Raw genomic sequence first — 27,245 nt, forward strand, 5'->3', positions numbered from 1 at the left:
AATTTAGCTGCCTTCAGCCTTTTGAGGAATTTGATATGAAATATATATATATATATATAGTTGTAAAAAAAAAACCTGCAACTTCCACCAAACAATCCTCGCCTTAGGTGTTTGGGATAAAGGATGGCGTATTGCCTTAATCCAATTTATAACAAATTAAAAAAAAAAGAAGGAGAAGAAGAAGAAGGCAGGTGGCTGAATAATAAAGCAGGAAAAGGATCACTTTTCACCTTACTTTTCACATTTTCATATTAATGGCGAACGCCCTTTGCTTGACAGTGCAACTCAAATACAGCCTGAGCCCCAGACAGAGGGGGGAGGCAGAGCTGTCAGCGCATTCCTTATCGCCGTCCGCAGCGTCGCGGATGTCGGGACTCTTGCTCTTTTCAATTCTTGGGCGCCGCCGTCCTTCTTTTCTTCTCCCGTCTCCCCACCTTTTGCCCCTCACGACCCCTCCCCCACACCTTACCCCTTTACCCCCCCCCCCCTCCTTCTTCCGCGATATTTGAGCGGTTTAAGCGCCGCAAATAATCTTCAACGGCCCAGCCAGCCCTAAGCTTCAAAGAGTCCCGCTGATTGGGGGCCGATGGGGATGAGCTATCAGCCAACCTGTAACCGCGGGCCTGGGCTGAAAACTGCTGCAGCGGAGGGGGTCGGGGGGTGGGGGTTGTTTTTAATAGCCCTCTAAATGTAACGTTGGCCGGCCTTATCACACCTGGCAGATGCATCGTGGCAAGGGAGAGGGGGGGGGGGGTAAAAAGAAAACGGGGGGGTATGGGCAGGAAGAAAGGATCAGCTGATAACATCCTGTCCCCGAGGGAATGACCAGCGTGGAATTAAAAAAAAAAGAAAAAAAAAAAAAAAGTGATCCCCTCAGGAGAAAGTTTAGGGGATTTAAGGGTGAGATCTCATTTCCTCTGGGTTCCACCTGTGTTCCGACCTCCTGCAGCATCCACCTGTTCACCCCTGAAAGGGGCCCTTGCGAAAACCGGCCTTGCGTTGCACGTGGCAGGGAAGTCGTGTTATTAACCCGTGCTCCCACCTCCTGCTGTGTTTCACCGTATGGTTGGGTGAGAATCTTGATTGCTCTTGGTTTTATTTAAACGTTCCGAATCCCCTGAGTTCCTATTGACTCTCTTTCGTTTCTAGCAGCCTCTGAGTACAGTCGGGAAGCATTTTATTGTGTACTTTATAGATTATCTGTGCGGTTTTATCATCCACTGAATCGAAAAAAAATTCAAAGCATATGAATTGATATATGACGCATTAATTGGTTCCAAATAATCTGATTGATCTCCATACAGTAGGCAATGTATGGGACTGTGAGAGAACAGTACAGCGTATATACATATATATATAGTGACGTTTGATTCCAGATGTTTAGTTCCGTGTAATGTTGCAATGGATTTGGACATTGTTGTTTACCATTTCGATGGGGTTCACTGCACTGACGGGCCAGATTCATTCACTAACATTGGTGGAATGAATTAAGCTGAATGCGTCCATTACAGTGTTGTCATAGCCTTTACACGTGTTGACTCTCGGTACACGAATTGCAACGGACCCTCCTCCTCTGTGACCGGCTCCGATCTCTAACCGGGGAGATGAGGCCTCAGGCGCGGGGGGGGGGGGGGGGGACTCCGTCATGAAGGAGCAGGGACGGATCATTGGCAGATCGTCAACATCGGCCCGAAGTCAAACGTTCATTCTCGTGCACAACAAAGTCAACGGCCCTCGCGTTCCACCACCAACGCCCCTTCGCCGTCAATTTGGGTCCGACGAGGCGTTGGCGAGCCTCGGTGCATGGCCGACAGTGATTTCTCTTCAATGGCTGATTGAGCACGTCGGCGCTCGCGGCCCCCCACAACCTGCCGTTTGATCGGCTCCAGGCCGAGCCGCCTGACAGCCGTGACAGCCACTGTCACCCTCCCGTCAAAGCAATAACGTCCCCGCAATCACAGACGGTGGAAACTGCCTCTTTTTTTCCCCGTGTACCCTGGCGCGCCGAGGCGGAAGGGGTGGGGGGGGTGGGGGGAAACAAAAAGAGACGGACGTCAAACTTTGCGCAAGTTGGAACCAGAGAGGTGGGGGGTGGGGGGGGGATCTACACCGAGCAACCTCTTGTCGCGAGTCGAGGAATTTGGCTTGCGTTCGACAGCGACATCATGCTCTCTCTCTCTCTCTCCTTTCCCTCCCTCCTGCTTTGCTCTCAGAGGCTTTTGGTATTATTGCTATCTGCGCTTCTTAGTACATTAATTAAATTCTCCGACACCTTTTTTCATCTCGCCGCTGTAAATCATTCCGCTTGCCGTGCCTCTGGGCGTTGGCGAACACTCTTTTCTCGAGGAAGGAAAGTTGGGGGGGTGGGGGGGGGGGGCGAAAATTAAAAGCTCTCGTCAGATGTCGAGCTAGTTTGCGTGAGAAGGGGCGACTTATTGGTTTTTATAGTAAGTTTTGCTATTTTATTTGCATTCTGCTTTCTTCTTCCTGTTCAGCAATTGGTATTGTGTGAATGTTGATCAGGTTTGAGGTTGAAAAGGGCGACTCAGGCAAATTTAGACAGCGGATGAATTGGGGAGATGATCCAACTTTCCCTAAAAAAGAAAAAGAAAAAAACTGCAGTGCTGTTACACATACATGCAATATACGAATTACATGTGCATGGCCCCATTTCTCAACCTGGCAGAATTCTGAAAAATGGCCACGCCTGGGATTGGCAGCTTTGGGAAGCGGAGGAACGCGCTAATATTAAAATACCAGACAAAAACCTGCGCGTTTGAGACGTCCTCATGGCTGTTTTTGCCGTTCCCAGCGGAGAAGAACCGGGGGGGGGGGGCAGTGTTCCGTATCGTGCTGCCCTGACGTTAATACCCAGAGGTTGACAGCAATGTTTGGAAATTTAGGCAAATCTCCATGTAAAGCCCGGCAGGGCTGTCAGCCGGAAACTGAATTCCAAAAAAAAATCACACTGGTGCCCCCCCGACCCCACCCCAATCCCCCCCCCCAATCCATGCTGGTATTCATGTGCACGAATACCAGCATGGATGTATTTTTTTTAAAGTCCAAAAAAAATTGCACACCCCGCAAACGTTTGTACTTAACATGTAATACGTTTACACCGGCGTTTGTTGGCGATTTTGTAACGCGTCGTATTGAATCAAATGGGACACACGGTTTACGCTTCACTGAAGTGGTCTCGGCTTGGTGATGCTGTTTCTGTGGAACGTTTAAACGTCTTCCTGATTTTCCCCCCAAAGTGCAACGCAACATGGTTGCTTAGCTGCTTAGCAAAGACGGCAAAAGATAATCGCGTATCAATCAGACCAAAGCATTGTGAAAGTATAACTTTAAAAAAAAAAAAAGAAGAAGAAGAAGAGAAAACATTCCTAATCTCAGCAAAAAAATCTGCCGAGCTGCGCTTTGCAGCTCATTTTCCTGCTGGAACGCTACGTCTGCTCTTTCATACGTGTTACAAATGCCGTGTTGCATCCCATGAAACGGCAAAAAACGGAAAAAAAAAAAAAAAAAAAAAATTCAGGCCTAAATCTCTTGCCTTCCTAAGCCGCGCTGCTCCGTGTTCTTCCTTAATTCTCACCGTTTGGCTACCCTTCGCAAGCATCCAAATCCATCTTCCTAATCCTGCCCTCACTCCCACCCTGACCCCCCCCCCCCTCCACCACCACCACCACCTCTTCTGTCTTTCCCCTGCACCATGTGACTGTCTTTCAGCGATGGTGGGAGCTTAGCCGCCGCCGCCGCAGCGGCAGCTAGCCTTAAGCCTTCCGTGCAACTCCGATCCCGGACGGGAGGCGCGGCTCGGCGTCTCATCGACCGCGGCTTCTCGGTCTCAACTTCTGTCGGCCTTCCGTTACGACGGACTGGTGGCAATTCACTCTGATTTGGCGCCGGTTTGCGGGTGGGCGCCATTTAGCTTCTCGCGAACGTCTTGCTGCGCTGTTCAGAAAAGACGAGCGCAATTTCCGGCCGTCTAAGAACAAAGAGGAAAAAAAAAAAAGATTTTCTCTTTCATCCCTTCGGGGGTTCAGGGGACCTCCTCGCCGTTGCACCGTCTGACTGACAGATGGGAACAATCAAAAGACCTTGTCTGCCGCTTGCTACAATACTTGCCAATCTGTCAGTCGGCCCTGCTGGACAGTGATTGGACGGTGTCGCAACGCTAAAAGTTTTCGGGGCCATTTCATTTATTGTGTGTGTGTGTGTGTGTGTGTGTGTGTGTGTGTGTGTGTGTGTGTGTGTGTCACATCCATTCAACGCCTCTCATCGCGGCTCTATGGGCCCTCCGCTCCTTCTGTTCCCGCGCCACGTGTCCATAATCCTGACAAGGGGTCTGATGCGTGCGCGCCGAGGACAATTGCTTTCCGTCGCCTCCATCACGGGCGGGCTAAAACGCTGACGGGCGCGCGGAGCAACATCAAAGTTGAAAGGCTGCAGCTTTCCATCAGTCGCAGGACAAATCCTTTTCTTTTCTTTTTTTTTGTCTCGAGCGTCTCCTGCAAGTGTTTGTTTGTGCGCTGTGTTGTCTGCGTCAGCCTCCAGCCGTGTCCTCCGTCCCCTCGAAGCAGGCAAGCAGAGAGCGACGCAGGTGGAGGAGCAGCAGCAGCAGCCCACGCTCCGCCGTCTGTGTTTAACCTGTGAGTTTCAAATTCATAGCTACTACACTTAGCTTTAACAACTCTTGGAAAGGCAGAACACGAGGAGAAGAAAAAAAAAAAGGCCCGTTCACCTGCCCATCTCGGGATGAACGTAGCAAAATGCATTCAAAGACATCGGACAGCATTGTGAGGTGAACGGTGCAGGACTTTCCTGCGAAGACTCTTAATCAACATTCCAACGTTTATTAAAAAAAAGTTCAGCGAGATTCTGTGTGGCGTACTGTCTGCAATTAATCAAAAAGAAATAAAATCCTGCGCTCTGATTTATGAAGGGGCCTTTCAATACCATATGGCTTTGCAGCTGAGAAAACAGAGAGAATTTTTTTTTTTTTTTTTTTTAACAACATGTTCATTAGATTTAAGGTCCCAAAAGAGTTTCCCTGCGTGCATTTGTACTCTTAAGAAAATGACCGTTCATTAGGTTTGTTTCAACCTCAGGTCTTGATTCTGAAGGTGCAAAGGGCAGGACAGGTGCGAGGAGCGAGGCAGAGTGTCGAGTTCCAGTCGGCGGCCTCTTCAATCCACAAACCTCTAAACGCTGGAACGCTAGCTCACAAACTAGACGGGCGAGGGGCCGGGCTGAAATAATCGGGACGACAAGACATAGGTGGAACACGTCAGGATTCAACGACGGCTGAAACCGACCGGGAGACGCCGAAGACGCTGACGGCAGGAACGCGGACTTCAAAATAAAACGGGAACTCCAAACGCACGCAACAGAGAAGTCATTGCGAATAAAACGTTACTGCGCTTCAGCAAACTGCACCTGAAGGCAGTCTGGCCGTACACGTTCCACGCAAAGCGACTGCGCCCACTCAATTTTTGCTCGCAAATATAAATATATAAGAATTATAAGCGCCTCATCCTAACCTGTCAAAAAAACGGTTCTGCCCTTTTCCCAGAGTGCTGAAGCCATCTTGCGCCCCTCACTTTTCTCTTTCCATTAGCTTTACCGGTCGTCACGACTGCTGACCCATTCTTGGGTCAGGGCCCCTCTACTCAGGGTGGTAATTGCGGCGCGTTGAGCACCCCCGGCGCCGCCGCCTCCGCCAAATTAATTGTCACCCACTTTAATATAAACCTACACGAGGGCGAACGGTAATAGATTAACGGGGTCGTCGGGGTCGCCATCGAACGATAACCTGCTGCAAATTGCTGATTACCTGGCTAAAATTATCGTAAGGAGCACGCGAAGTGGATTAGGAAGCCGCGGCGATGCGGTGCGATCAACCTTTAGCCATCGGTGGATTACTCCTGTGCCAAAAAGGAGACGGATGCTAATCCCGGCGTGGCGCTAAAAGCTATCGGCCATTAGCTTGCTCGTTAAAGTGGCTACAGAGAGGACGCTGCGACTTTTCATCACGACCGGTGTTAATTTGATAATTACTGTAATAATCTCAGCCTTGAAGGTAACTCATTTGTTCAATTTATGGGAGTGTATCATCGGCGCTAACAAATTCAGCATTATCTGCCGGCCCACAATCATAATCGTGATCTACCTTCGTTTAACACAACTCTGTGTGAAGCCGTCACATTTTTAATTAGAGAGGGGGATTGTGGTTCGTTTCAACTTGGTGCCCTTTCTTGGGGCTTTTGGTTCTGAAGTTGAGATAATACTCCTTTAGAAGAGGAAACTACAAGAACGTTGTTTTGTTCCAGATTTTGCCACAGGGGACTATTTCTTTGTATGTTGACGTCGATTGGATTTTAAAGATCAAATTTTTTATTTTATTTTATTTTTTGAAATTGATGACACTCATATAAATCCCATTTGATTGTGTTTAAGTCTTTCAGTGAGTAAACTGTGGGTGGGGGGGGGGGGGGGGGCAAAGATGGAAAAGGCAAAGTAGAGGAAAGCGTTCTATGTGACAATTAAACATACCTCTTCTTTCCTGAGCCCTTTTCGAGGCCTCTTCTAAAAAAAAAAAAAACGACGTTTAGAATAAGACGGATACATCTCCACAATGAAATTGTCTCGGTATCACACTTCAGAAGTGGACATATCACCGTTGATGCAACCGTGGCAGAGTAAATGCAGATGGAACACCGCTTTGTCAGTCCCACTTGATTTGCTTTTTTGTTTTTTTGTTTTTTTCATTTTGTATCCTATATCCCTTTTGTAAGTATGTGGTGAATACGCTTTTTAGCTTCAGACCACGGAACAACAACTGAACAGCATCTGCACCAAGTGTGGTGCCGCCGAAGTAATGCATGGTAAAAATCACAGAGTTTTTAATCGAGATGCTTCATTGCGGCACAGCTTGGAACGGGGTTTGTCATTTGGGAGTAATCCACACAGGAATCCTAATGTAACTGTAACCTATACAATATAATTGTATGTATATACTTCAAGATTCAAAATTCAACTCAGGGAGGATATCAATAATATTGAACACACGCAGGAATAGTTTGCAAGTATCTATGTAATCAAAATAAATATAATAATAATAATTAAACATCTAACAAAAAGCACATTTGTCAGATGTTGAATGGCCGTTCAATCAGGATCAGTAATGAAGTACAGCTCATACATACACATACACTTCAAATTGTTGAAGTTTAAAGCATTTAAAGCTGTCGGGAACTCCGCGGCACAACATAATACAACAAAAACGAAATAAATATCAAACGACTTGAAAACCCACCTGCAGCACACTCCATTATATAGTAATTACCGGGACACCTGCAGCCGGCTACTGGTTGTGCTTTGACGCGGCTGCACTGATTGGCAGTACTGGTCACATGTCCAAGTATATGAGCGTAACCACCGGGGTTACATAACTCTCCCATTAGGTGCCTTCAAGAGGAAAAAAGGTAACGACTCAAATGATCTAACGGTTGAATAACAGGATACTGTTGGTTATTTTCAGATATTTAATGGGGGGAAAAAAACTCAACGATTCCTTTCCGTAGCGACATTATACTCTGAAAACAGCGTCTTGAACCGGCTGCTAAGGGGTATAACATAATATTATTAATGCTAGGGCTGGGCGATATAGAAAAAAAGCATATCGATAAAAAAAAAAGAAGTCATATTTATCGATAATTATCAAAAAAAATTAAAAACATATTTTAATTGCAGCGCTGGATGTTTTATGCTATTACTTAATGACCGACTTTTAATAAAGAACACACGAGCACTGAATTCAAATTCAAACTTTTATTCAACCACCTTTTTCAAACACAACTGGTCCGACGTTGTGCCGTAGTCCAGACGAGGAAGAGCTGTGTTTGAAAAATATTGCCGTGCTTGGTGAGCTACTGAAACCTTTTTTTCGGGACGATTTCCTCCGCCTCTCCTTGCTGCGGCATCTCTCTACAGTTGCTCTCTGTTGTGGTTTGGGAGGGGCGGGGCTTGGCGACGGAGCATACCTGGGTCTGTGTTTGCGATTGGTTGGGAGGAAGAAACGACCGTAATATTAAGCTACATGATTGGCTACGACGAAACAGGAAGTGAAACGTTTTCTATCGAACTTTTAATCGACCCCTCCCCCCCTTTTTTTTTTTTTTTTTTTTTTTCCTATCGCAGCACGCGTCTATCGATCGATGTATATCGTTATCGAATTATCGTCCAGCGCTAATTTATACTATATTGTGCTTTGTGGTGTAACGTATCGGCAAGCAAGTACTTATCCAACTCGCATCAGAATTGAAAAGGCATGGATCAGTCCATGAGCCTAATTACTGCAGACCACAAAATGTAGCATGATTATGTTTGGAGAACAGAGAGCGGAGAAGCCACAAGTCTGAGGGGGGAAAAAAAACCCAAAAAACTCACCGAGTGAATCTGCCGCGAATGTGGTCGTCACCGTCTGAGCGCTAACGGCACTCTTTCCGATGAGTGCATCAGGAATGGAACGAGCGTTTATCATCATTACCGGTTTGCACGCGGTGGCAGTCATCTCGTTGAACACCTCGCCGCCCGTCCTGTGATGTTTACAAAAAGAAAAAGGAAAAAAAAATTGCATGAATGAACTCCACTCTGAAAGCCATTTCACGTAAATGGTTTTATCGATCGATTGTTTTGCCAAGTAGCTATCTAAGATTGTGTGTGTGTGGTGGGGGGGGCCGGGCTTTGAATAGTTTTAATGGACCGTGGCCAAGCGCATTGGGATTGTATTTACAGGCGACAGCATGATTGTGTAATTATTCCAGCGCAGTAAGTTGAAGGAAAACAAACAAACAAACAAACAAAAAAAAAAAACCCCAGCGCTACCTGTTGCCAAAGTGCAATGATCTCCGCTGCAGTCGCTTGGGAGGGGGGGTGGGGGTGGGGGGGCGTTCGCTCGCTTGTAAATGTTCAGTTTCAACGCGTCACCGTAAATATTCCCATTAACACTTCGCAGCGTGTTGCAGTTGTTTCTCAGCCGAGGACGGCCGACTTCCGTTCCGCATCGACTTTTTCTTTCCCTTGTACGTGTTCGGGTGGAGGCGGCGGCGGCGGCGGCGGCAGCGGCAGACGCCAATCAAGCGTTCCCCACTGGCGCTCAATCTCCCGGCTTTCATGCCCCGGGCTCTGGAGATGGAGAGGGGGGCCTTGGACGGGTCACGCTACTCTGTGTTCTCATTCAAAGAGACGCCTGCTGCTGCTGCTCTCCTCTTATTACCCATGAGCCTTTTGTCTGTACCACTCCCCCGCCCCCACTCACCCACTCACACAGCAGCAGCATGCTCAGGCTCAGGACAGAGGTCGGGTGATACAGAATTTTTCATTCATTTCCCTTCTAATCCGTGCCGTTGTGTCACTGTACGCGTAACCGCACAACACAATTGAGTTTTTTTTTCTTTTTTTTTTTTCGCGTTTTTGCCCAGAAAGGAGGATTTATTGACCCAGAGAGGGTCCAATAAAATGGACTTCTGTAAATAAAGAGGACATTTAGAACCACAACTACAGAAAACGTAGAATTCCCTTTACGGACTAAAAAAATATGAAACAGAAATATGACATTTAACACGTGGACTCAAAAATACGATTGTTGTCAATCTCTCATTTGAGCCTTTTTGGAGTTCCAAGAATGAAATAATGCGTGGAAGGAGCTGAGAATAAGTATTTGTCACGGTGCTTTTGCCATATGGGAACAGTAAAGAAAACCCCCAAGTAACCTTAAATAGATTTTCAATGGATGAATGGATAACATGGATAACATGGAAGGTATTTCAGCCCAGGCTTGTTTGTTCCCTAAAAGAATGAGTGGTCAAATTCGGGTTGTTCACTGGCTGTGGATAAAACGTGTGTGTGTGTGTGTGTGTGAGAAAATACAAACAAAAAGCATCCCAACCTGAACTGTACCAAACCAATCCTTCCAGCTGGGTGGAAACCTGACTACTATGCACACAAGCAATTTGGCATCTCTAAATTGGCTGCGAATGTGAATTGTGTTTTTTTTTGTTGTGTGTGTGTGTGTGTGCGCTTTTGGTCACTCTGGATGGCAGTATGTCTTTCTGCGCTGCCCGTACGATTTATTTATTGGGGGGGGCGGGGGTGGTTTGCTGAGGTTAAGCGGAGTCTTTCTGCCCTTCGCCCTTTGATTGACAACGAAGCAAATTCGTCAGCGCTCGAACCAAACCTGTGATTTTAAGGACGAGAAAGACGCGCACGGAACGCCCCGCCCCTTTGCACACAAACAGACGCACACACACACACACACACACAGAGCAGCTGTTGCCGCAGATGTAAGGTGACAGTAATCAATACTGATTATTAAAGTGGGAACACCATCTCCAGTGTGTGATTAATCTTCATTCCCCGTGTTTTCAGAGTCTCCTCTGGCCCGTTCACCACGGCGGGGGAATGCTTCCCATTATCTGTCCCCAAAGACAGGAGAAAGAAAAAAAAAAAACCACCGTCACCATTTAAAGATGCTCCGAGGGGGGAGACACAAGTTTTCTTTAGTGGGATGGAAACCCCCCCCCCAACCCCCCCACACCCTTATGTTGCAGCGATAAGCGAAGCACACGGGTCTGCAACGCGTTAGCGCAGCCGCAGCGTAGCGAAGTTCGAAGGCACGGCGAATGCGAGACGAGGGTTGCAGACGTGAACGGACACCAGCAGGTGCGGTGAAATTTTCATGCCTTCGGACGTGGCGTGACGAGCTTTGCGCTTGTCGGAAAAGGTACGTTTCCCCCCCCAAGACATCGGAGGGTAATCCGCAGAAAATAACAAGACAAGATGAGCGCACGGACACATGCGGGATCGATCTGCACGCAGGTCCTGACGCGCGTGTGTGTGTGTGTGTGTGTGTGTGTGTGTGTGTGTGTGTGTGTGTGTGTGTGTGTGTGTGTGTGTGTGTGTGTGTGTGTGTGTCACACAAACTGAGAGATAAAAAAATAATCATCGTTCTGACTCTCACCTTGTCCAAGGCTGATGCAAAGTGTTGAAAGATGCATAAGACTCCCGGGTTTTCCATCTGATCTTTGTATAATAACGCCTTTAAAAAAAAAGCACAAACCTTTTGGCAACACAAGTCCAAGTCTGCACAAGGCCGTGGATTCGACCGCCTTCCTGAAATATCGGGTTCAGGTCCTGTTGGACGACGCAAGTTTCTGATTGAATAGGAAGGTGTTGAATGGGAAAAGGGGAGCGAGCCATCACTGCCTTAAAATTGGAGTAAGGACAGATTGGTTTCCATGGGTTTTTGGAGTCGCAGAGAAAAGAATTTCACGTCTTTAGTAGCTCCCATCTTATCATGCCCCGATTTTGTCGGGTTTTTTTTTTGTTTGTTGTGGATCGCGATGTTAAAGCAAAAAACACAGAGCAAAAGTTTGGCTCATTAAATTGCGTTATTTAATAATAATAATAATAATAATAATAATAATTTTTTAAAAAGTTATTAGTTTTCATAGATATTTTCTTCCTTTTTTTTTTTTTTTTTTTAAATCCCTTGATTTTTTTGTTGTTGTTGTTGCCTGTAGAAACCACCGGCGTCATACATATGGAAACGTTTTGTCCGATGATCGAGTTGGATGACTAACGGCGAGCCTCCTTGCCGTTTCGGCGACCGCGAACCCGAGCGATTCATCATCCTCACTCCGCTGCGTCCCGCAATCAACTCCAAAATGAACGTCCGAAAACAAGAGAGACCGAAATGAAAAACAAGTTAGGCTCACTTTAAGAGTATGGATTGTTTTGTTCGGGGGGGGCGGGCGTTTATGGCTACCAGGTCAATTAAAGCACGCGATCGATGCCGCGGTAATGAAACAATGATGAAACTTTGGCATCTTGTAAAGGGGGAGAACCTGTGGGGACGATGCTGAGCAACCCGCACGGAGGAGTATCTGTGATTCACATGCATACATTTTAACAGCAAGGTGGGGGGGGGGGGTGCACAGACAGACAGACTTTTGATATGCATCATTGGTATGCCATTAACATTTCTGGAAGGGTTTGAAGCTCCCGTCCCTCAGCCCCCTCTTGCCTGGGACCGCAACAGATGGTCACTCTTCACCCCCCCTACTTCCCCCCTCTCCCCCCTCTCCCCCTATTCCTCGCAGGATCTGCCCTCCTCCCCTCCCCACAGGTGTCACGCTCCCATATCCCCCAAACCCAACCCCCGCCCGCCCGCCAGTAAAATAATCGCCAAAAAAGCGGCCTTGCACCGCTCTGCCCTCCTCCTCTTCGCGTGGAGTCGTCTAAAAAAAATAAAAAAAATAAATAAATAAGCACCTGCGATGATCCCACTGGGAAGGCGATAAGGCCTTCAGACTCCGGGGGGGGGGGGGGGGGTCAGGTAGGACGCAGAGCGAGGTTGGGCGTTCTCGACAGCTGTTTCCACGGGAGGGTAATCTCCCCTTCCAGGTGCCGCGTCGGAAACAAAAGACGAAGGGGGACGAAAAACACGGAGAGTGGCTTTCGCTCGCAAGCGAGGAGGAGGAGGAGGAGGAGGAGGAGGAGGAGGAGGAGGAGGAGGAGGAGGAGGGAAAAAAGCAAAGGGGGGGAAGATCTTTCAGAAAGTTCAGAGGATTAATTTGACACAAGGCAAGAGAGGGATGGTGGGAGGGAAGAGTGGAATGGGTGGTGTGTGTGTGTGTGTGTGTGTGTGTGTGTGTGTGTGTGTGTGTGTGTGTGTGTGTGTGTGTGTGTGTGTGTGTGTGTGTGTGTGTGTGTGTGTGTGTGTGTGTGTGTGTGTGTGGGACGCCTTCTTTGTTGGAGTAATTGCTCTAAGCCAGTCTAGTGTGCAAACTGGAGAGATTATAGGATTAATTTCCATGTAGATTTTTTGCAACAGAGAGATTCTGTTCATTCTGTCCCCCCCACACCCCCCGACCACTGCTGCTGCCAGTAGCACATAGCACCCCCCAGGACCCCCCCCCCTTCTGTATTGTATGAATCCAGAAAGACCCGGCAGTAAGGTCACAGCGGTTGACTTTATTCCACCGGACTGATGTGCAGCAGGTAACAAAAAACTAAAATTAGCATGAATGACAAGCAGGCTGTACATTTACATAGATACTGTACATGGTACAGAAAGCAGAGAGGCGTTCCATCTATTGTTCCTCTACAATAAACCGAGTCATTGTTCTGCGTGAGAAAACGGGAGAGGGGGCGGGGTGACGCAGAAACCAACAGAAAGCAAATAAAAAAAAAAAACACACTAATTATAGAGGCAACAAGTACAGAAGAAAATTAGGGCCACAAGATGAGGGAATTTTTTTTTTTTTTTTTTTTTTCCAAGTTTTCACTTCGAGAATAAAGTTGAAGTTTTGTGAATAAAATCGAAATTTCGAGAATGAATTCGAAATTTCGTGATTAAAGTCGAATAAAGTCAAAATTTTGAGCTCAAAGTTGAAATTTGATGAGATTAAAGTCAAGTAAATAAACTTGAAGTCAAAGTGTCGCGAGTAAAGTCGAAAGGCTCTGCGCACAAGCGGAGTGGAGTACCAGTTTCCTGTTTACTTGGACTCTATTCACGACATTTCATCTTAAAACCCGAAATGGAAACCAAAACAAAAGTCCTTGCCGTAATATTTGTTTTCTTCTTCTGGCCCTAATCCTCTCCCTTGAACGAGGCATGTACATAAGTAGCAGACATATTTTTTTAAGGGCAAGAAGACCTTTATTGATCCCACGGTGGGGAATTTTGCAAATGTATTTATTTAGAACACCTAAATAACCAAAAGGGGAGGACATAGATACGCCTACCAGTGGTTACTTCTGTTGTTCTCGAGTCATCTTTTCAAATTTGTTTTTGTTTTTTCCATGCTGAAGCATGTTTAGATAATTTATTTATTTTATGTTTTTCTTCTGACCAGTTCAAATAAATAAAATTAATGAAAAATAATGACATGAACTACCCCGAATTGGGGCTGTGTACGTAGGGGGGGCGGGTTTTTTTGCCGGATCAAAACGGCACCGCACATTTTGCATTTGTTGTTTTCCACTTTGTTTAGCGGAAAACACTTCAGACGACGCATTAGCATTTCAAAGCTGGTCAAGCACGCCGCGCGCTCGTACTTCCCCCGCCGCACGAGCCACGACGAGATGAAATGTCGCTTGCCGACTTTGCTTATTTTACTTTCGAACTCGAACCCGACTCCGCCGAATCTCCGAGTTAAAAAAGCGCTTTACCCGACGTCAACTTAGCCTCGCGGTGAACTCACGCCGACACCCCCGGGAGAGTCGGCGTGAATCTCAGATGAAGATGCGTCACGCAGGGTCCATTTTATTTTATTTTTTCCTCTGCGAAAACACAAAGGCTCAATCAGTCGGAAAGTGAAAAAAAAAAAAAAAAAAAAAAAAATGTTTTTCCCTCTGGTTTTTCTTTCAAGATCCAAAAGCCGCCTTCCCTTCACAGCTCCTTCTATTTCCAGCCTTGGCTCCTTGACAGGTGCTGAACGCTCGTTCCTCGTGCACGCGCGGGGGGGGGGGGGGGGGGGGGGGACAAAGAGACAGAGTGTGTGTGTGTGTGTGTGTGTGTGTGTGTGTGTGTGTGTGTGTGTGTGTGTGTGTGTGTGTGTGTGTGTGTTTGCGCGCGCCTAGATTATGACAGCTTCCATTACCTTCCCCGCGGCCCACCGGGGAGCGCTCCGCAACATTAATCTGGAGGGGCGCCCCGTCTGCGCGACGACAAGAACGAGAGCGGAGAAAACAAAGCAGCTTGCGCGGCGGCTTTCTAAATCAACTCTAATCTCCTCCAGAGTGGAATCACTCCGGGACTTCAGACGAGACGCCGTGTAATGAAGGCGGGTTTTTTTTTTTTGTGTGTGTGTGTGTGTGTGTGTGTGAAGAAGTGATACCATGACCTCGGCGCGGAACACGGGCGACTGCGTCGATGTACAATCGAAAAACCGTGGAGGAATGTTGAAATGTCGCGAAAGAGCTAAAATGCTAAAACAAGATAAAACCGGTTATGGCGGCATATGCTTACACCGTACACCAGTGGTCTCCAAACTTTTTTAGCAATGGGCCACATGACGGAACTGCATCATGTCGGCGGGCCACGGTTCGTTGACGGGGGGGCGTGGGGGGGAGGGTTGCTGGTTGGAAATATAGCGCTAACGTCTTTGTTGAGCGGGGGAGCGGGAGCGCGCTGTCGCGCTACGCTAACGTGTCGGCAAAGTTACGTGGGGGGGGGGGAGATTATGACTGCCTTCACGCGGGCCGGACAGAGACACGCAGCGGGCTGGATGTGGCCCGCGGGCCGTAGTTTGGGGACCCCTGCCTTACACTGTACCTGTTGGCAAGTTTGTCGGGGATCTGGATCTACGTGTGAGAGCCTGTTTAAGTGCGTCAGTAATTGATTCGTCGCGCCTGCAAAGCCCGGAAGGAGGGAGCTCATGCTCACGATGCTTCATTCTCGATGAAACCGCTAGTGTCCGGGCACCTTGGCCCCCGTTTGCGCTCGGCCACTTGCAACTGTTTTTGGGGGCATCGTAGTCTATTCCAGTACATGTTGCATTTTAGTACTCACCAATACAGAGTACTTAATAAGGCCATTGCACATTACATAATTACTTTTTTGATGATTATTTCCCCACAGATGTTCTGTTATTTGGATTGGAAACTGGCTTCAGTGTCCAGGTATCGACACGTATTTTACAAGTATCCCCGGTATCGGTACAGATACCCGAAACTGGTATTGGTGCATCCCTAGTTCTATTGACTTTAGCTGATAAATAATAATAGGGGGAAAAAAAAAAAGTCAAGTCCTGGCTCCCAGAGACTGCATCGCGTAAGCAATGCTCATCTCGATTGTTGCTCCCAATTTTAGCAGAGGCCTCCAGGCCTGGGACTTGTTTTGGCATGTGATGCTCCGTGGGTGGCAGGGTGGGAAAGTGCCCTCGGGTGCCACCGACTCAGGAAGAGGATGGCCTCTTGGGGCGAGGGGGGGGGCGGGTGGGGGTAGGGGGGATTATTGCGAACAGGTTGGGACCCACTGCCTCCCCCCCGAGGAGAAGCAATTTCACGGTGCGCACTGGGATCAGCGTGTCGCAGTAGAAGTTAGCCGCTTTGACCTTCGTGATAATCATTAGCATGTGCCGTTTCCGCAAATCATCGACTGCCTAATATGGGAGGAGACGTGTCTGGCAAAATCCGTCCGGCACTTGGACGGCTGTGTCTTCAAACCACGAGATTATCTGTAACCTGGGAGTTTTTGACCGTTGGGAAGCCACATGCAAAGTTTTTGGAGGTATGAGGAACAAAGTTTTAAGTAGTTTTTGGAAGTATGAGTAACATTGGTTAAAAATTCAGATATGTTATAGGCTGATGCTGTGGTGCATCACGGCAAGAGGGTTGCGGGACCGTAATGGACTGGTGACATGGCCAATTGGTGGGTGTTTGATTACCCTACATCAATTAATCAAAAAATATCTTGAGTGAGTCGTAATCTATGTCTAGGGAGGAAATCTTTGTCCAGAGCCAAAACTGGCACCCAATAAAACAATACTGCTACAAAGCTAATTTGTAAACTGCCAAAATTGAAAAAAAAAAAAAGTGATAGTGGCTGCAATAATTAGTATTTGTACATTCTTAATGGTGTGGAGTCCAACCAAGTAATTCAAAAGTTACTTTCCAAGTTACTTTTATGATACAGCGACATCGGCAGAGGCAGAGTGGCAGACAAGACGAGGAGGGACGCAGTGAGAACTTCCTGCGTTACGCAGTTATTCGTGTTCCTGCCGTGACGCATTGTAAATAAATCCAGCGTCACTCACCGCATCTATCCATATTTTTTTTTTTTTTAGGGTCCAGGACATTGAGGAGAAACGCTTGAGCGCTTTTAATTGCAGCCGTGCAGATTTATGTCGGCGCTAAACGATCGGCGAGGTCGACGCCGGTGGCTTCACCCAACGGCCATTAGTAAAGGTCAACCCACGGGCTTGACCTTTACTTAAAACCCTTCCAGTTTCGAAATCGAATCGGGCCCTCTTCAAAGTGATTGGGATTCCAGCTGACGCAACGCAACGCAACGCAACACATTGTTCCTCCCACTGTAAGGCCGTACAGACAGTGCAGTGACCTGTCTTCACAGCACATCTGCTCATCTTCTCAGTAAATAAAAAATAAATAAAAAAAAAAAAACCCCACCATGTTACTTCCTTACACACGCGCGCGCACACACACGCACACAAGGCCTAGTCCAGGGAGTAGAAGACATTAGCCCTGCTCCCACCTCTACCCTCACATTACGGAGACCAACCCATGCTCTGATGCATGCACTCACCAGATGTTGCTCAAAGCTTTAGGGAAGAACCCCAATGTGCGTGCACGTGTGTGTGTGTGTGTGTGTGTGTGTGTGTGTGTGTGTGTGTGTGTGTGTGTGTGTGTGTGTGTGTGTGTGTGTGTGTGTGTGTGTGTGTGTGTGTGTTGCGATGCTCATTTCAATGTCCCATAACCGCCCCCTTATGCATCTGCAAACGGTTACGGACGCAGTTTTTCTTACATTACCGTCGGTTCCCTCTTTGGAAATCCCCCCCCCTTTTTGGCGGCAGGATCAGAGGAACTGACGGGTTCCTCAGGTTTTCACCACCAGGCTGCAAAGAGGGGGCACCGTCTCCGAAAACTCTTCCGACATTTATTACGTGCAACGCGCACTTTCATTTACGGCCGCCGATGTCCACTTGCACCGGGGCGGGAGGGGGCAAAGGAAGTGTGTGTGTGTGTGTGTGTGTGTGTGTGTGTGTGTGTGTGTGTGTGTGTGTGTGTGTGTGTGTGTGTGTGTGTGTGTGTGTGTGTGTGTGTGTGTGTGGAGGTGTTGGGGTGGGGGCTGGGGGGGCAGAATGGAGATGAAATCCAACTGTCTTAAGTCCAACGGCAGTCTGCTGTTGATTACTCCCGAGTCCCTGACGTTTTTCATTACAGTTGCGCTGCGATGGCGGCGTTGCAAAAAAAATAGAAGGGGGGGGGGGGGGATATTAAAGGCTAAGCAGAGCTCTTTTCGGCGTGAGTAACGATCAGACAGAGTGGGGCCGTGGCCAGCTTTACCGTTCCCTCGGGTGCCACTCCGTTAAAGACGGAGCTGAAGCAGCCGAGCACCCACTGACTCACTTCCCCTCCCGTTTTTTTTTTTTTTTTTTTTGTGTGGCGTCGGGACGGAGCCTATCGGGATTTGATGGCTCGGCGTCGTCTCTGTAGTCACGCCTCCGTGGATTTATGTGTCTGTTACCAGGTCTCGCAGAGTGTGCAACGGGAACGGCGTATAAACTCCGGTGCTCTTGCATCCAGCCATCTTTGTGTCGTAGCCGCTTCCTCCTGAACTCGGGGGCGGGGGGGGGAAGACAAACAACCATTCACACTCTCTCTCACACACACACACACACACCTACGGACAATTCAGAGTTGCCGATTCACCTCGCGTGCACGTGTTTTTCGACAGAGGGAGAACCCATGTAGACACGGGGAGACTGAGAACTCTTTCCAATATCCGATACTTTACCTCGAATATCTGCCGATACCGATACGATACCATCTTACCTCCTAAACCTCTTTGGGACTACCTTATTTGCGAGGATACATTTGTTCAACCACATCAGAACCGTCATCCTAATAAAACTAGCTAGCAAATGCTTTACACGGCACTCTTTACGACTTTCCGATCGGGTCTGAAAGTTACCGCTTTACATTCTGACATCCGAGACTGGATGGATCGGAGATTGGAGTATCGGGCCGATACTAATTTGGAGGGAAAGTCGGGGGGGGGGGGGACGTCCTGCCCACGTCCCCACGTAGTGAGACAAACGATTAGTCACGCTCATATTCCCACCTTCAGACACCTCCGGTGAACCTGACCGGCATTGTCTTTGGAATGTGGGAGGCAGCGCCGAGGGGAAAAAGTCGCTGGATCAGACGAAAGCCGGCGCGAAAGCCTCCCGCGTTTAAAGAGTGAGGAGAAAAGGGGGGGGGGGGGAGAGAAAAAAAAAAAGAGAGAAGAGGCTCTCTGTAAAAATCAGAATAAACCAAAGGCGGGATCATCTTCTCCACTTTTGCTCCGTTGGCGCTCAATCAAAGGCGGTAGTAAAACGGACTCCGCAGCCGGGAAGTTCACAAGGAGTCGATTCAAAGGCGGCGTTATATCACTTCCCCATCTCGTGCTTTTATGAGGAGCTAAAAAAAAAAAAATCCCTTTGTCCTCTCGCCGTTTGCTCTCCTTTCACCGGTCACCTTAATTTCACCCCCATCTCCATGCACGCGCACACACACACACACCAGAGGAAGAGAGGACGTCCTCATCTCGGGACGCGCGCTCGCGTAATTTCCACCCTCGACCGGACGTCGGGGTTGACGCGGGCCGAAGTGGCAATGGAGCTGCTTTCAAAAGGAGCTCCGCCCCGCCCCCTCCGACAGAAACGAGGAGATCTGCCACTTCGGAAAAGATGGTGGTGGGGCGGGGGGGGGGGGGGGCACATTTTTTTTTTTTTTGGAGAACATTCCCCGAGTCATGTGAGGAACCGAGCACAAAGCAAACGGAGCGAGTCTGGCGAGCAGATGACAGAATGAGGTTGGCTGAACGCTGCTGTTTAGCGGCGGCAGAAAAACGTTGATCGTTTGCGTTTTCTAAAAAAGTGCCGCGCGTTCCTCGAGCCTCGGTGAAACGCTCGGGTCGACGTCTCTCCTCGCTCCGCTTCTCTCGCAAAGCGTGCGCTGAAATATCCAGCTTTTTGGCAATAAGGTCCTCGTACCTCTCCCGGATCAACCAGTCAAAAGTTTGGACACACCTTATGCAACTTTTTTTTTTTTTTTTTGTATCTTGCGTACAACTTTCTACACTGCAGATAAATACTGAAGACATCAAATATAGGAGCAAGATTTACGTAATCACGCGGCAAAGAAAGACACGTAAAATAACTCTGAAAATGCTTTTCATGAAAGAACGGTGGCTAATTTTGATGCATTTAAATATAAAATGTTTGTTATTTTACACTGTCATTGTTGCCTGCATAATTCCATGTGTGTTCATATGTAGTTTTGATGCCTTCGGTGACAAACTGCAATGTCAATAGTCATGAGAATGAAAGAAAAGACATTAAATTCAGGGTGTGTCCAAACTTTTGACTGGTAGTGTGTATGTGTGTGTGTGTATATTTATCAATTTTAAATATGTAGACCTGTTTTTTTTAACGGCCATGAAGTCAGCCTGTGTGCTATTTATCATTGGAGACAGTTTCAATACATTTCTTTCTGGTTTAGCACGGTTTGCGGGCCCTAGGCTAGCGCAAGTGAACCGTCTTTGCTAGCTTGCAAACAAACAATCTTTGCACCCGAGGCAAATACATTCTAATGCAACACTATCGATAGAAATGTCCGCGTTGATAGAAAAACTGTTCGAGGCGAAGCCCCCCCCCCTCTTTATTGCCGAGATCATTGGCATTACATTTTGAGGGACTAGAACTGAACCCTGAACCACAGCTTTAATGAATTCTTTTTTTTTTTTGCTAACTGAAGTAACAATATCTTTGCAAAATGAAGTATGAAACGGTCTGAAAATTTGAATAATAGACCTTTAAATAAATTGAAGTTGACCATTGATCCAAGCCTTTAAAATTATTCTCGATTTAATGAATGGAAGAACAAACCAAAAAAAAAAGCCAGAGAACAGAGAACAGCAGAGTTAAGATATGTGGATATAATGATAGATGGGGCATTGCACTCTGCTTAATACAAGTCGCTTCTTTTAACTGCGCAGTACCATATTGGGGATAATAAAACATAAAGAAGGATGGTTAAACAAAACACAATGACGCAACAACAATATATTCCTCATTTCTCCAAGAATAATAACAAAAATGCCCAGAAACTATATCTTGGTGAGAAGGGTTCGTGTGTCACAGGACGACACACACACAAAAAAAAAACATTAATTACAAAGCACAGGTAATACACATAGAGACGGATGACAAGAAGGCAGGCAAAAAAAAAGGAAAAAAAAAGTCTGATTGATAGAAAAACATAGGGATGCACCGATACCACTTTCTAACAGAACGAGTAGAGTATGAGCACTTCATGTCAGTACTCACCGATACAAATACTTAATTAAGGCCACGACACATTATAGAATTACTTAAATTTTCTTTTTATTTTTTTAAATTGTCCACAGATGTGTTGTGTGTTTGCAGCTGGTATCAGTGTCGTAGTATCGACACACATTTTAACAGTACCGATACTGGTATCGGTGCATCCCAAGACAAAAAAAAAGGAGATAAATGAGGGCAGGAGGGAGAAGCAAAAGTGAGCGCAGCCGAGTTGGTAACTTCCTGTTTGCCATGGTTGCTCTACTGACTGGATGCGCTGCAAGGTCAGCCCCTCCCACCCCACACCCGGTCCTCCACTAGGCAGCCAAGTCACTCGTATAGCTGCCAACACAGTTTCACTCGCACATATCAGAGCATCCAGTAACTGGCAGTGTCCACCTACACGCGGGACTCGCAGGTAACACAGGTAGCATTGGCAGGTTACCACAAACGCACACCAGTGCGGTTTCCATCCTTTCAGCTCGACTCCCTTAAAATTACTAGTGAACTTCAGAAGCTTGACGGCGAGCTGAGGCGGCTGGTCGGATTTGATGGAGCTTCTCCACTCTGAAATATTGCAGATCCAGCTCGAGCTCAAACCCCGATTGTTCTCTAGCCGTTCAGTACAGATCGGCCCGATCCAGTCAGTGCCATTTGAGGAGAGGGAGGCCGGGGGGGGAGTGGGCATGTAGGGTCTAGTAGCTCTTTCGTGGGGTTAACGCAGTGTGTAGATCCGTTTGAAAACCGGGGCAATTTGAATAAAAGGGCCGTTGTCTTGCGCAAATGTTGAGATCGCACCATTAAGTGGCCACCGCGGTGGGATACGTGGCAAAGGACGACTCGGGGGGGGGGGGGCCATAACGGGAAGCAACGGTGCTCCGGTTCTGGCCAAACCGGGCCCGTCTTTGCGTCTCGCCAGACCGTGGCACAATGGGAGCGGCGGCGACGTTTATTTTCTAATGAGCGATTAATTAATGCCCCAGACTCGACCCCATTTTTCCAGCTGGATTTCCCCCGGATGAAAGGAAAGGGCAGGGATAAAGGAGACTGGAGGCTCTTTTCCTCCGCTGGGAGTGCCAGCCATACATTGTGAAGGAGGGAGAGGGGGGGAAAAAAAGGGGAGATAAAGCAGGCAGCAGAGGAAAAAAAAAGAAAATTCCAGATTGTTACACAGAATGTAAGAGGCAGCTGCTGCTGGTGGTGGTGGTGGTGGGTTGGTGGGCGGCTGAGGAGTCGCCGGCCAAGGACAAAGAGCTGTGATTTAACAGGTCGTTTGACCTCCACAATCAGTGACAAATTAAATCTCTGGCTCTTTCATTTTGTTTTTACGGGACGCTTTGGAGTGTCACAACGTAAACACTGACTACTTGGCATAAAAAGTTGAGCAATTTGGGGCTTCGGACTTTAGCAAAACGGAAAAGACAGAAGATATTTGCCCATTCGGCTGCGGAGTGAACGCTGAACTCACATGACAGCTGCCTTTTTTTTTGATTGTAGCTGTGCAATGGCTTGTTGCTGCTTTACGTAGCTATCAGATGGCAAAACATGGTCTCGGTTATCTGAAGGAATTGCTCGTCACTTTTAGCCGACTTATAAAGCAGATTTATTAAAGACTTGCTTCACATTGAGATGGAGACATCGGCGGTCTCCACGACAAACACGCCTGGACCGCGAGGTTCTAGTGTAGCGTAGGCACCTGCCTAGTAGATCTGCTCCGCTGGATGCGTCTGACGGATGAGTCAAAAACGGGGCTATCAGTCAACAAGAAGTGAACAGTCAAGGATCTCCAAGGCACTTTTAAGGCAAAGCAAAAACAATCACGTTTCTGGGTAACAAAAGGTTGCTTTAAACTATAATTGTTCATAGCATCAGAAAAAAAAAAAATCCTTCCTTTTAAAACGTTTAAAAAATGTGCCTATTAACAGGTTCATACAAATCTCTGCATTCAGTTTTTTGTTTTTTTTGATATATTTTTCTTTATCTGGAAAACAGTCATTTACAGTTCACCCTCCTGGAGTTTGAACCTCAGGAGTAGAACGGCCTCCCTTTCTCCGAGCCCTGGAGCCTGCTGAGTTTGGCGATCTGAGTGGGCGACGGCGGGACGTCTTGTCTGTAGGGGCCCTTGGGCCTGGGCGCTGCCTGCGAGGGCGGCTGGCTGCTGTCTCTGTTGTGGGTGTAGGTGCCGCCGCCGCGGGGGGCCTCCTGGGCGGTGGGGAGAAGAGCGGGAGGAGGAGGAGGAGCAGGAGCAGGAGCAGGAGGCCTGGCCTTGGCGGCCTCCTGCTCCCTGCGCCTCTGCTCCTGCCTCAGCAGCTCCTGAGTCTCCAGCAGGACGCGGGTGTTGACGTTGGACGCGCCGACGTAGCAGTTCCGCGAGCCGGGTCCGCTGGGGTATCGCAGCGGGGTCTCTTTTGCTGGCTGGAATCCCTCTGGAGTCGCGTACGTTTTGTCCCATGAGCTCTGGGGTGCAGCGGTCTTGCCGGGTTGCCTGACCACAGGAAGGAAGGGGGGGGGGGAGAAGCCTGGGTTAAAAATGAAACACTTGTGCGAGGCTCGCTAAGCAGATTCTACACGGAAAATGGACGGCACCATTTTTCCTCTTAGAGAGAGAGGGAGAGAGAGAGACCTAAAGGTTTGAGTTTTTTTTTTTTTTTGAGAGTATCTGGACAGTATAAGTATGTAATCGTTTGATTAATTTGCAATTAATCGCAGTTAACTCAGGACACTATGCGATTAAAAAACGTAATCGACTGACAGCCCGAATATATATGTGTGTATATATACACATACATGCACCTACATAAACATACGCACAGGAGCATCTACCATCTACTGATATAGATATATATATATAGTCCAGACTTGTTCTTGTATCACGAGAACAAGTCCAGTTGCCTTGACTTAACCCTTCGACTTTAAGATGAACTGAGAACCTTCACAGACAAACATATACACATGAGGTCATAGTTATTGTAAGAGTTTATGATAGAACAAGCCCTTAGGATGAGGATGTACCCGCTTACACGTCCTTGACATGTCACAAAGAAGGGAGGATGCATTAGTGCTGTTCATGTTTGGGGGGGGGGAGGGGAGGAAAAAAAAAAAAAAACCCTAAGAAAGACAGCAAAGAGGAAGCCGTTACAGCCGGCTGCGCGAACACACTGAATCACGCGAGCGTGCACCGAGACTTAAAAGGGGGCCAGGAAGCAAAACGGGCCGAGCCTGAAGCGCCCACAGGACTTATTAGTTCCACACGGTAAACAGGCACAAACGTCAAAAAAAAAAAAAAACCTCCCTGAGAAAAACGTCTCCGTTCACTCATTTAACTCATTTGAGAAACGCAGGCCGCCGCACTTAATGCGCAGACGGCGGCGGTCTGACCCGTCCAGAGCTTTGGGTGACGGCGGGAGGAGCCTCGCCGGCCCCCGCCGTGCACTCGAGAGGCGCTTGAGGCCGGCAAGGCTTTTAAGGCAGAAATGCCTAAAATCTCATCCGGCGCCGTCTCATTTCGGGGGGAGGGCTGGGAGCGACGTAGGGCAGGAATCGGACGCACCGGTCAGAGAACGTGGGTCTCTGAAAGTCCAGCTGACTAGAAAAAAAAGGCAATAGATGCTTATTTCTTTCAACTTTGAGAAGAAGAAAGAAAAAAAAAAAAACACCCTGTATGCTCATTTTTTTTTTGTTTGTTTCATTAAAAAAAAGGATTGGTGAGAAAATTAAGATGAATTGCGTAGCCAACCGCCGAGATAATTTGTTTTGAGTAATTTGCATCAAAGGGCCCCATTGTGTGACGTCGACTCGCCGTTTGCTGCGTTTCTGTTCTGATCTACATGCATTTTTTTTTTTCTTTTGGTCGCTGGGCTATGAGGCAGACTGTGGCACTCGAAAGGCCTCGTCACTTTCAAACAACGAACACACGAGGAGAGGGACACCAAAAAATAACCTCCAAGGACTATGTCTCGGTGAACTTGGCCCCAATGTAATTCACAGACTGCACTCTGGCTGTTGGGTAAAGTTGGAGAAAAACTTATTGCCGTGGTGGATGTTCTGAAATACCGACAAGGTGTTGACAAGATAGTGAAACATGGATCAGAAGTCTGGCTTTTCTTTCCTCAGCACACCCATACCACATCCATACAGACACGACCGCAACGGCGCGATTACACAGCGGGCCTAAATGAAAAAATTAATTACAACGGAAATTCTCACAGCAGCGCTGGATTAAATCCAATAATCAGTTATAACTGCGTCAAAAAAAAAAAAAAAACAATAAGCAGCATGCTTGATTAGCGAGAACACAGGGTAAATCAAATGGTTGAACCAGCTCAGTGGTTGGATTTAATAAAACATTAAAAAAAAAAAAAAAGTTTTGAATTTCAACTTTGTTCACGGAATCAAAACTTCAACTTTAATCTCAAACATCGGGACTTCATTTTTAAGTTTTGGCTTTGATCTCGAAATAGAATTTATTTTTTTCTCTCTCTTCTTTTCTTGAGGTGGCCCCAACGCACTTTTGCAAAAAACGTCAGAGGATGGATGAAGCAAAGGAAAAATAAAGAACAATATTGTGCCGTGAATGACTGTGCCTTTGCGAGAGCCGTGGGAGCATTTCAGCTATCTCCCCTGCAATGCGCCACACTAGTGTTGTTGTTGTTGTTGTTGTTGTTGCGTGCTAGCACGTTTCGCATTTCATGTTTCACCGCATGCGTGCGTGGGCGTGCGTGCGCGAGGAGCATGTGTAAGTACAAGCATAATTGGTGGAGGGACAGATGTAGGGACAGACTGCAGAGAGAGGCCCCCCCCACCACCACCACCACCACATGCTCCGTATCTGGGGTGTGCTGTCTGGGCGAGACGCCACGCGTTTACACCCCGGCCTGGCTCGCCCTGCTGGCTGCGGCGCTCCGAAGAGCGAGGCACCTAGTTAGAAAACCTCCTGTACGAATCCTGTCCTAACTCTTCACTTTTTCAAGGCATGGGAAGAGAAAAAAGGGGAGACTTAGAGGGGGGGGGGTTAGGTTTAGGATTGGGGCAATGAAGGTTAGGGTTGGGGGAAGTAAGGGTTAAGGGAAGGAAGATTGGGTTAGAGGAAGGAGGGTGAGGGTTGGGAAGATGGGTTAGGAGGGTTAGATTTTTGGGTTAGGGTTAAAAGACAGAGGGTCAAGGTTAGGGGAGGAACGTTGGGGGTTAGGGTTAGCTGGTTAGGGTTAGGGAAGCAGAAAGAGAACAGATTGAGGTGTCCACCCAGCAAGCCATGTAATTGTGATTAATGTGTGCGTGTGGGGGCGAGGGGTGGTGGTTCTCTTATCGTCTCCGCTCCTCCGCAAGGATATGTCACAAAGTAGATTAGTTGCATTGCGAAGAAGAAGAAGAAGAAAAAAAGGAGCCGGAAAACATTCCATGGCAACAAGCGAGGTAAATTTAGAGTGACGGATCATAACAAACAAAGCCAGGAAGTTGGCTCACGGAGCACAACGCGGCCTCCGTGTGTTGCTTTTAAAACAGCTGGGAAGTATCAGGGTTTATGGAGGAGGAGGAGGAGAAAAAGGAGGAGGAGGAGGAAGCCCAAATACGCATACATGAACACAGAATTAATTAAGACGGCTGGGGGGGGGGGGGGGAGGATGAAAGTAGCAAGTGAACATATGTCAGAAATAAACTGTCTGCAAACCCGCTTTAATGTTTCCTTTCCAGTCTGCGAGTTCTGGCCGACCACGAGGAGCCGGCAAAGCTACTGGCAGTTTACATGGACCAGCGTTAAGAGCTTTATCTTGGACCGTATTCTTGTGTGTGTGTGTGTGTGTGTGTGTGTGTGTGTGTGTGTGTGTGTGTGTGTGTGTGTGTGTGTGTGGGAAGGGAGGGGGGCTTTGAGTGTGTCTCTTTTAAGGGCTAATCAGCAGTCTCCATTTCCCACTAACACACTCATTCCTCTCCCGGGCCCCTCTCACCCTCCACTGCCTGTCACAGCTAATCCTACTCCGACAACAAGCCTTCATTAGTGCCCCCTTCAATCCCTACATCCCAGACATTGGGCTAAGCCTGGTCCGTCATCAGATAACCAGTCACCATGACTTCTTCTGGAAGCTCTTTGGGAAGAGTCCTTCGTTCTTTCTTTCTTTCTTTCTTTCT

General features: G+C 47.7%; 1 protein-coding gene across 1 annotated transcript in view; it reads right to left on the bottom strand.

The window, feature by feature from the left end:
- Positions 1-20,650: 20,650 nt before the first annotated feature.
- LOC142880196 (partitioning defective 3 homolog) overlaps positions 20,651-27,245 on the bottom strand; it is an 83,063-nt gene continuing 76,468 nt past the window's right edge. The window contains exon 5 of the mRNA XM_076013924.1: positions 20,651-23,604. Coding sequence (XP_075870039.1) covers positions 23,145-23,604 — 460 coding nt within the window. The 3' untranslated portion in view covers positions 20,651-23,144. The remainder of the gene's footprint in view (positions 23,605-27,245) is intronic.

Source organism: Nelusetta ayraudi, unplaced genomic scaffold, assembly GCF_046127955.1.
Source record: "Nelusetta ayraudi isolate G7.1 ecotype Tasmania unplaced genomic scaffold, CSIRO-AGI_Nayr_v1 ptg000161l, whole genome shotgun sequence".
NCBI classification, from domain to species: Eukaryota; Metazoa; Chordata; class Actinopteri; order Tetraodontiformes; family Monacanthidae; genus Nelusetta; species Nelusetta ayraudi.